The sequence below is a fragment of the Arachis duranensis genome, chromosome 3, assembly GCF_000817695.3.
Source record: "Arachis duranensis cultivar V14167 chromosome 3, aradu.V14167.gnm2.J7QH, whole genome shotgun sequence".
NCBI classification, from domain to species: Eukaryota; Viridiplantae; Streptophyta; class Magnoliopsida; order Fabales; family Fabaceae; genus Arachis; species Arachis duranensis.
In genome coordinates, this window is record NC_029774.3 from 26,693,088 (window position 1) to 26,704,594 (window position 11,507).

The 11,507-nt window shown below is 35.5% G+C and overlaps 1 protein-coding gene across 1 annotated transcript; it reads left to right on the forward strand.

Moving 5' to 3' along the window:
* The first annotated feature begins 5,226 nt into the window (after positions 1 to 5,226).
* LOC107478284 (protein FAR1-RELATED SEQUENCE 5-like) lies at positions 5,227 to 5,589 on the forward strand. The gene has a single exon (XM_016098419.1). The coding sequence runs from the start codon at positions 5,227 to 5,229 to the stop codon at positions 5,587 to 5,589; it is 363 nt and encodes a 120-aa protein (XP_015953905.1).
* The last annotated feature ends 5,918 nt before the right edge of the window (positions 5,590 to 11,507 follow it).

Sequence of the window (11,507 nt, forward strand, 5' to 3'; positions counted from 1 at the left end):
TACTCCCATAAACCGTGATCATATACTCTTTTAGGCCACAATTTTTTTAAAAACCGTGACCATAGGTACTCTATGGTCACCCTTTTTTAAAAAACCGTGACCATAGCTTTTTGTTTTTGGCCACGGTAAAAAACCGTGACCATAGACCTTCTATGGTCACAATTTTTTACTGTGGCCAAAAAAACCATGACCATACACCCAAAATATTATAGTGTTTATTTGTTAGCATGTGTTTTAGAAATATATTAGAATAAAATTTGCTTAGATATTTTAATAATGAAACGAAATGAGTTTATAATGATGATGATAATTATGTTAACTTGCAAGTTTTATATTAATATTAGAATGAAAATTTAATAGTAATAGCAAATTTTTTGTAACTTTAATTAAAAATTTTATTTTAATTTAATATTTTTTATTTTATTCTACTTATTTGTGTTAGTATTTGTCTACATTTTTTATAGTTCACGAGTATTGACTTATGACCACTTTTTTCAACTGGATCCTTACAACCTTCTACTGGAGCCTTTTTTACATGACATTGGTTTTTATCATGTAGCTCAAATTGGAGTAATCTAAAGTCAAGCGACATTGGTGAGAGATGGCATCTAGAACACATACTTTCCATCTCCTAGTTGGTGAGTATGCCATTACGTTAGAAGATGTGGCACCAATTCTCAGTCTTTTGAAATAGTCTTTCGGTAACTGGTGTAACCATGAGTAGTTATAAGGCATTAGAGGCTGAATGTATACATTAGTTTGGGATTGCATCTAAAAAGGCAGGTTGTAGAGAAAGTTTCATCAAATTGATGTGGCCTCGCAACCTTAAAGAAATGATAGACTTAGTATGGAGAGGTATGTGAAGAACCACATAATGTTGTTATTCAGGACAATATTGTTTCGAGATAAATCTGGAGTAGCGGTTTATTGAAAGTTTCTATCCTTGCTTTGCAACTTTGTTGAGATTAAGGAGTTTAGTTGGAGTTCCCCATGTTTGGCGCACCTATACAGGGCGCTATGTAGTGCTTCTCGTTATGATTGTAAAGAAATTGATGGTTCGTTGACGTTGTTGCTAAGTCGGGCTAGGATTTGTTTGCCGGTTTTTACCCCGATTTCTGGTACCCTATTGTTTCTCGCTTGCTAACATGTAATATTAATTAATCACCATTTTTACAAATCTTGTATATTGTATTTAAATGTTTAGTCATGAAGTCTGCTAACGAAAAATAATGTCAAGTGGCGTAATTGAGAGTGTGCTACCGGCCGTACAGATTTTATCCTGTTGCTCACTTCAGGAAGTCGTTAAATGAGATGCAAGAAGGACAAGAATGTTAGAAACATATTTAAAAAATGATTGTACATATGTATTAATGAATTTTGTGTTTCTTGGTGAATAATCCTCTTTGTCTTATATTGTATCCAATTCATCTAGGAGACTTACAGTGTTGATCACATTAAGCAACACGATTCTGGCAAACATCTGTCAATTTTCTATGATTTGGAGTGCAACTGTTCCTCTAATTTCATTTGAATGTGTTGAATGGCATGCATATTAAAGATTCAGGAGACAATATGGTCTTATACATGGTGTTCCACATCAAGAAAGAGCATTGGACGGTGCACATGGAGCAATATTAACCAGCCCTAAAAATTTTGGGTAATGCAGTTGACCAACCGACTTAGTCACATTCTGGCCAAGCTTCCTATACCCTTACAGCATCCATTAGATATTTATGTATATTGGTACCATGCAAATATGTCAAATAGCGAATGAACAAATAAAATTAACCATAATTATAAAATTAATGAATAAATAAAGAAAAATATTACACATTAACAATAATCCTCCTCATTGTCACTGTTGTAATATTCTCATATGATATTTTGGTCGTCCTGAGATTGTTCGAACTCAATATACAACTTGATGAATAACACATGCGACTGAGTTTGAAAATATGGGTTAATAGTCAAATTCGTCCTTGACAGATCACTAATTCTTCAAATTAGTCCTCAAATGATTTTTTTAGTCATATTAGTCCTTGAAAGATAAAACGTAAGTCAAATTGGTCGTTCCGTTAGTTAGATGATGACGTGTCACAAGATGATTGATTGATGTGTCAGGTCTGTGACACCTAGCACACTACGTATCACTTGACATGTAAAAAAGTTATTTATAATCAAAATAGTTCCTGAAAGTCCAAACGTAAGTCATTTTCATCCCTAAAATTTTAAAAATTAATTAAATTAGTCCTTATATAATTTTTTTATTTTTTTCATAATATTAAACTTAAAATATTTTTTGATAGTACTAATTTTAATATTAATTTTTAGAGCTTAATAAACAAAATTTTCTTTACATAAAATTATAAAAATAATTAAATTATCATAAAGTTATTTTGTCATTTGTATTTAAAATTTTATATTTTCAAATTGAATTTTTTTATAGTAAATTTTTTTATTTAAACGAGTTTATCAAATTATTGTTGATTATTAAACCTATATTGAAAACATTTTATGCATGGACATTTCGTCCGTGACTTTGTTTAAAACTGAACGAACCACCAAATACGGATTCGAGATGCTTATACAAAATATATGACACCTTCTTTAATATTTGATAATTTTTTTTTACAAATTACACGTTTAAATCTTCAAAAGACAGTGTAAACGGAACAATAATATCAGACAAATTTTCACACATGATAATATATTCCCAAATGCAGCTTTATCATCTATTTTAATTTCTTCTCTCACTGTAACCTATTTTCACTCATTTGAAATACAAACAACAGAGAAGAATAGATGAAAAGAGATTGTGAGGACTCAGGAGTCAGGACGATGAAGAATGAGTTGCAACGGCTGAACGCTGGTGTGTATAACTGTATATATATGCATTCAAATTAGATTATTCAATTTATGAACACCAATTTTTTAATTTTTTGGCACAAGTAGGACCCAAAGGTTTTGTGATTTCTTTTTTTAAAAAAAAATTGAACGCCCACTACTCGGGCTATCCGATTTGGACGTTCGCATTTGGAAAAATAAAAAATTTGCCAACAATACAATCGAACGATTCAATTTTTACCTCCAAAACTTTTATAATCTTGCAAAAAAAAAAAACAGACGGTCCAATTTATATAATAATAGAAGACACACTCGAATGGTATGATCCGATTTTATTATAAAAATTTAAAAAAAATTTCAACCACACCAATGAAAAACACATACATATGACATATCCCAATATCCAGACATAACTCACAATGTATTTCAATATTAAAAAAAAATTAACCTATAGAAATTTAGAATATTAATTTTTATTTTTTTAACACAATTTAGACCCTATCTTTTAGATTTCATATCTATAGCAAGTTAGCAACCATTGTTCAGAAAACCCTAAAACTAAAAATCCCCTCTTTCGGTGCCACTCCCTCTTTTTACTTCTCGGGCCTCATCTGCTCATCAGTAACCCACCACCGCCGTCCATCCACTATGCCGAGACGACGGAGCTAGACTACTCGCCGTTGGCGCTTATCCTATTTTCTTTCTTGCTGTTCCTCTTCCTTACTTGCCAATTTCTCTTGCTCGGCGTTTCTTGACAGCCTCCTTCATCGTTGCCTGGCCCTCGTGCCACCGCGATGCCTCTATTCTGGCCCCTGCTTCTCATTCTCGTTAGGATTCCCGTTCATCGTCCTCTGTTCTCGTGCTGTGGTGCTGTCTAGTGCTGCATTGTGTGTTCTTCATGCTACAATTTGCATTTTGCTTTGCTTCTGTACTGCCTAGTTATTTTTTGTTAGTTTTTATTAATTTTTGTTAAGTTTTGTTAATTTTCTGTTATTTTTTTATTTTTATTAATTTTCTGTTAATTTTTGTTACTTTTTTTGTTTCTGGTATCGGATTTTGATTAAAACTTGTGGATGTTGGATCGATCAAATGATTTTAGTTTTGACCATATTCCATTCATGAACACCCTTATTAAATAACCATTAAAAGAAAAAGATTCTTCCCACTTCACTTCGAAACCCACGTTTTTGTAAACAACAATTAGATATTTAATGATGTTTTTACGCGTCTTGAGAGATTGCGACTTTTGCAGCTATTTTAAATGTAAATGGAAAAGGGAAAAACTATTGAAGCCAAGTCTATACGATGCTTTCCACCTCCAAATCAAACTAGGAAACAGTAATAATCTCCCTTTGCATATTCTATATAGTAAGCACTAGGAAGCTTACAAAGCTTTCAGCATTTGAATCTTCTGCAAACGAACAATATGTATTAGTCAGTACTTATTCAAAAGAAAATGGGATCTTATATCAATCAGATTCAAAATCCTGGTCTCGATTCAGGCTTCAATTGAAATCAAACAAGGAAGCTTCTATGTCAGGAAAAGTATCTTTTGGTCCTGGTTAAAAATTTGAATTGTAGAAAAATTTGGGACTCTTTTAAAATTTGTAATTGAGCATTAAGTTCTATTTGCTGGTGATCTGGCATAGAGATTATAATGTTAATTTCAATTTGGGAAATGAAACTCAAATTTAATTAAAACGGAGTTAGGTGAGGTATTCGAATCTGAAGAGAAACAAAGTTACTACCAAAGGTGCTGAGCACGTTTCTTGAAGGTGAACGGAGCAGTGGGAAATTTTTCTGTTCGAATACATTTTGGTCATCCAAAATTAAACAGAGGCAAGCAAGGGTAGGTCTTCCAGCACCAATTTATGTTCGAGACCCTTTTTTTGTGGTTGAAGGCTCTATTGTCGACGATCTAGTTTTTTTTGGGGTTTAGGGTTCTTATTGTCGACCAATTTGGATACCTATTTTCTTGGGGTATTCCTGGAGATGCTATTGGTGACCTATGTGCATGACATTGAAGTGTCATGGTTGTTATAGGATCAGGCTGGGGGGATGGAAGGAAGCTACGCAATCTCTTTAAACATTCGACCAAGACTTCAAAGTCGACAACGACCCCAAGTACAGGTGAACTTGTGTCAGTTTCTTTCTTTTCCTATAGTGGATAATGAGTTGTTGTGAAGTGCATGTTTAGTAAGATTTGGACTCACGATTGTTGTTGTGTTGGCTGGGCAGGTTGTGACAGGTGTGACAGTTGGTGTAGATGAAGATAATGCAGAATATGGCAAGGATTACGAGTAGCAACATGAGCCCGTGATGATTGCCAATGGAATTGAGTCGTTTAATAAAATATATTTTTCTTCTTTGACGTATGAGGAGATGCGGAGGTTTGAGTTTGTGGACTTGCAGACAGCTTATGACTTCTACAATGAGTTTGAACGGATGCAAGGGTTCTCTGTTCGGAGGTCGAAGGTTGGGAGAAGCACAAAGATTGGATCGGAGGGAGAATTTTTATGGCAAATTTTTGTTTGCTCGAGAAAAGGCGAGAGAGACGCCAAACACATTCATCGGGTAGAAAGGAAAATGGATCCTCGACCAATTACACGATGTGGGTGTGGTGCACAAATAAAGGTTCACATTGACCAAAGCACTGGCTGTTGGTTCGTAGAGAAGTTTTGTGAAGAACACAACCATGAGATGCTAGATGCAAGGTTCCGGGATTGTTGCGTTCTCATAGAGTAATCAAGGAAGGGGACATGGATCAAATTAACTCGATGAGAAAAGCTGGAATGCGTGTGCCAACCATATTTTGTGCATTTGCCACCCAATGCAGGGGATTTGAGACAGTTGGATTTGAAATTAAAGACATCTACAATGCAAAAGAAAAGCAAAGAAGAGTGGGAGCGAGTGATGCAGAGTGTGCCTTAAAGTATTTGTGTTGCCTAAAGAGGAATGACGCAAACATGTTTTGGAAATTCTCATTGGACGAGGAGAGGAGGCTGCACAATATATTTTGGTGTGATGGTACTAGCCGCCATGACTATAGTGTGTTTGGGGATGTTCTGGGATTTGACGCAACTTATGGGAGGAATAGGTAGAAGTGTTCGCTTCTAATATTTTCAGGTTTGGATCATCACATGCGGACTGTGGTATTGAGTTGTGCAATTCTCAGCAACGAAGTAGAGGAAAGTTATGTTTGGTTGTTGCGGGTATTTCTTGAGGCAATGAAAGGACAAGAACCAAAATTTGTGTTGACCGATGGAGATTTGGCCATGAAGAATGCAATTAATGTTGTCTTTACAAATGCATATCACAGGCTGTGCAGTTGGCACCTGCTACAAAATGCGACTGCCCGCATTGGTCGACCCATGTTTCTTTGCAAGTTCTGAGTTTGCCTGATGGGTGACATTGAGGTTGATGAGTTTGAGAACCTATGGCCCATGAAGCAGTCTTTATCTTCACCTTCAGATTCTTCTTCTTCATTTGAGTCATTTTCAAGATCTTCCCAAACTACCATGAGCACTCTTTTCCTTTCTTTCTTTCCTTTGTCATCCTTCTTGAGCTTTGGACAGTTTAGCTTTAAATGTCCAGCCTCCTTACAATGATGACACATCACCTTGCTCAAGTCCATCTTGTGTTCCTTTGAGATTGAACCCTTGTACTTGCCCTTGTTCTTCATCATCTTTCTAAATCTCCTAACAAAAAACATAAGCTCATCATCTGAAATATCATCACTAGACTCACTCTCTTTTGATTCTATTTTTGACTTGAGCGCTATTCCATTTTTCTTTGATTCCGAGTTTTTGTGTGTGGTTTTATAGGCAAAGAATTTTCCTCTCAACTCATCATAGGTTATGGGGCTTAGGTTATTGCTCTCGACTAGGACAGTGGCAGTGGTTTTCCATTCTTTTGTGAGGCTTCTAAGGAGTTTTCTCACTAGGGTTTGTTCTGAGTAGTTTGTATCCATAGCATCAAGGTTGTTGATTATGATTGAGAATCTCTCAAACACTTTATCAATGCTTTCTCTATCCTTCATGTTAAATATCTCGTACTTTTTTTTGCAGCATATCAATTCTCATTTCTTTGACTTGTTTAGTGCTTTCGTGTGTAACCTGGAGTTTCTCCCAGATTTCTTTGGCTGTCTTGCATCTAGACACCTTTAGGTACTCTTCAAAGCTGATAGCACAGTGAAGAAGGTTGATTGCTTTAGCATTCAGCTCCATCTTCTTCTTATCATCTTCATTTCATTCAGCTTCTTCTTTTGGAGTCACCACTCCATCAGCACTTGTTTTTGTTGGGATCTTGGGACCGCTCACGACAATCTTCCGTATGTTGTAGTCAATGGATTGGATGAAGATCCTCATCCTTTCTTTCCAGTAGGCATAGTTCTTCCCGTTGAAGAAAGGTGGCTGGTTGTTTGACTGGCCTTGTGAGGGTGTAGGCAACTGTGGTTGTGCTTAAGTTGTTCGCCATTGGATCTTTGCTCCAAGCGGTGAAGCTTGATTCTTGAGACCTTAGCTCCTGATACCAATTGAAGATTGTGTTAGGCTTAGAGAAGGGAGGTTGAATCTATGCCTTTCTTCTAAGTTACTGAAATGACCCTTTAAAGCAAATTTTCAATTCAGATTCTGTTTGAACTCAGCAGCGAAAATTTTATGAGACAATTTATTTTTGTCTCATGAATATCAGAAAACAGAACTAGCAGAGAAGAGAGAAGCTGACACCATCATATATCCTAGTTCAGTTGCATTGTGCAATGCAACCTACATCCAGTCTCCACCACAATAGTGGTGGAATTCGCACTATAGTTAAAGTATTATGATGAGCAGATAATTTATACACTTTTTGGCATTGTTTTTAGGTAATTTTTAGTAAGATCTAGCTACTTTTAGGGATGTTTTTATTAGTTTTTATGTAAAATTCACATTTCTGGACTTTACTATGAGTTTGTGTGTTTTTTCGTGATTTCAGATATTTTCTGGCTGAAATTAAAGGACCTGAGCAAAAATCTGATTCAGGCTAACAAAAGACTGCTGATACTGTTGGATTCTGACCTTCCTGCACTCGAAATAGATTTTCTGGAGCTACAAAACTCCAAATGGCGCGCTCTCAACGGCGTTGGAAAGTAGACATCCAGAGCTTTTCAAAAATATATAATAGTCCATACTTTATTCGAGTTTAGATGATGCAAACTGGCATTCAACGCCAATTCCATGCTGCATTCTGGAGTAAAATGCCAGAAACATGCCACAAACCAGAGTTAAACGCCAAACAGACGTTACAACTTGGTGTTTAACTCCAAGAGAAGCCTCTACACGTATAAAGCTCAAGCTCAGCCCAAGCACACACCAAAGTGGGTCCCGAAAGTGGATTTCTGCATTTAGACTTATTTCTGTAAACCCTAGTAGCTAGTTTAGTATAAATAGAACTTTTTACTATTATACTAGTATCTAGCCTTTTGACCATTTGGTCTTTTGATCATTCAGGGGGCTGGCCATTCAGCCATGCCTAGACCATCACTTATGTATTTTCAACGGTGGAGTTTCTACACACCATAGATTAAGGTGTGGAGCTCTGCTGTACCTCGAGAATTAATGCAATTACTATTATTTTTCTATTCAATTCAGCTTATTCTTGTTCTAAGATATCATTCGTACTTCAACCTGATGGATGTGGTATTCTGAGTAGGATTTAGGGATTGAATGACTGTGACGAGCTTCAAACTCGCAATTGTTGGGCATAGTGATAGACGCAAAAGAATCAATGGATTCTATTCCGACATGATTGAGAATTGACAGATGATTAGCCGTGCTGTGACAGAGCATTTGGACCATTTTCACTGAGAGGATGGGAAGTAGCCATTGACAACGGTGATGCCCTACATACAGCTTGCCATGGAAAGGAGTAAGAATGATTGGAGGAAGACAATAGGAAAGCAGAGATTCAGAAAGAACACAACATCTCCATACACTTATCTGAAATTCCTACCAATGAATTACATAAGTATCTCTATATTTATTTTATGCTTTATTTATCTTTATTTTCGAAAACCATTATAACCATTTGAATCCGCCTGACTGAGATTTACAAGATGACCATAGCTTGCTTCATACCAACAATCTCCGTAAGATCGACCCTTACTCACGTAAGGTATTACTTGGATCACCGAGTGCACTTGCTGGTTAGTTGTACGAAGTTATGACAAAGTGTGATTCACGTTTGAGAGCTCCAAGTCTATTGGCGCTATTGTTGATGATCACAATTTCGTGCACCATATTACATACACCAATTCCACAGGATTGACACAATCCTTTCACACTCAAGTTCTAACCTAACTTGACATTGGCTATGCTAATACCTAACTCTTCACTCTTAGTGCTAACCCAACTAAGAAAGGGATACCTCACATGTACAAGATACAAGACACTGACCTAAAAAAATCTAAAAATAACTTTAGGCTTTTCTCTCAAGTGTATCACGTAACTAGTTTTCACTCATGGCTTTTGCTTGAGCTCTCTCATTATGCCTTTTCACTTAAGAAATTACAGAAAGATAAACATTGAAAAGTAAATTACAATTTGTAAAACATGAAGGAGATTGACTTCATTAATAGCCTCTTTACTATGTGATAAACCAAACTTGCATGTCTCTGAGTTAGTTCTTCATTTTGGTGGAATGCTTCTTTGAAAGAAAGCACTGTCCAAGTAGAGGAACTTCTTTAGGGAACTCTTCACAGAACTAAACCTCAATACACTGGGTTATCTCTCCTTGTCTTCTGAATGAAGAAAAATCTTCTTTTATCTCCTTGCATGTTGCTGGGCTGCTCCTCCTAGGACAACCCTTGAGCAGTGTGCTACCAACCCAACAGTTCACTTTCTTCTATTATTCCTCAAATTAGGAACTTTAGTTCTGACCACCTTTGTTGACCGAAAGCCTCAATACAGCAACCACAAAAAGTCTTCCAATGGTAAACCAGATCTGAGCCATTGAAAAATAACTTGGTCCCTAAGACATACTTCTGGCCGTAGATACACAATAGTGTAGCACAAAGATCTTCTTTTCCATGTAACCAAAAATGGATAGGCAGAACGTTGAAGATGAAGAGAAAAATATATGATACATGTATAAGGAAATAAAATCACCTTTAGCTTCTGACCTAGCTTGATGTGGTTTGAAATTGTTGATTAGACTTCTTCTTGTTCAAGCTTAATCTTTCTCTTTCTTGCTTCTTTGGTGATTAGCTTAGGGAAGAAGCTCTCTCTTTCTTTCTTTAAGTTCTGACCACAGCAGGAAAAGTATACATTGCTTTGGAGGCAATGATGGAAGGATTTGCTTTGCTAACGGGTTTGGTTTGGATCAATTTATTTTGCAACTCGTTTGATTTCTTTTATTTTCTTTCGGCTTCTATTTGTGTGTAGCCCACCAGCCTTGTTTCTTATTTTCCTTCCAAAGAGGCTGCTCCATTATATTTATTTTTGGCCTCCAATAATAAATAATCAGCCTCATATAATCATAAACAATTAACACTAATTATTTACTTTGTCCAATAAAATAATGTTTGTCATCATTAATTAATTTAGTTAATTTCTTAACTCAACAGGTACTTTGAAGACTATTTTGAACTGAAATCCATGGTATGGAACCAAAGTAATGCGTTGAGAGAGAAGCATCGGTTAAGGCTTGGAATAGCTGATTGTGGAGAAAAGGTATCCATTCGCAATCCGTTGCAGGCGAGACATAAGGGATGCGGCCAACGAGGGGTTACTACTAGGGGAAAAACTCGGTGTGTGCAACGCTTTCGTAATTGCAGCAAAGTTGACCATAACTCCAGGAAGTGTGCAAAGTTTGGAAACGAAAGGCGCAAGGGCATGGCCGCAGCGATGGATGATTGGGAGAACACGTCGGCGGCCGAGGAAGGTAACTACACGGATGAAATGAATGTGAGTGGTGTTTATATCTTATAGGAACGTTATATGCAGTTGTGTGTTGCTTCTTATTTTGATCTGACACAGTGACGGACCCAGAAAAATTTAGCTGTGGGGACAAAGGTATAGATATATTTTTTTGACTTTCAACGATACCCAACAAGTTAAGGACTAATCTATCGTGAATTTGAGTTTCATTTGAAAGGGCCAATGAGTTGCTACACATACGAGACAGAATTCGAACTCCCAATACTTGCTTAAGCGGACGACTAAACTAATCACTTGACCAACCCAAATTTGTTTAGATATATTTAAAATTTTAAATTAGAACTATCTAAGCTACACATATTGATAGAACTAGAAATATACACATAATCACTTATTATAGTATTTAAAATAATGAAAAAATAATTTCACATATAATATAGTATTCAAAATAATAAAAAAATAATTTATAATAATTTTTTTAACATGACTAAATATTATTTTTCTATATATATTCTTAAATAATTATTTTATTTTTTATTATCTCATATTAATTATGAAATCTATTTATTATAGTCTTTATGGTATGAATAAAATTTTTAACCAAAATAATTACTATAATCAAAACCATTTTAATAATAAATATTAACAGAGTATATTAATATATAGATAATATATTTTTTATCTTAAATAATTTTTAAAAAGTCACTAATAATTTATGTTATATTTAATTAGAAAATTAAATTTTAA

Coding starts and splice junctions, on each gene's coding strand:
- LOC107478284 (XM_016098419.1), top strand. CDS start 5,227: ATGCGGAGGTTTGAGTTTGTGGACTTGCAGACAGCTTATGACTTCTAC.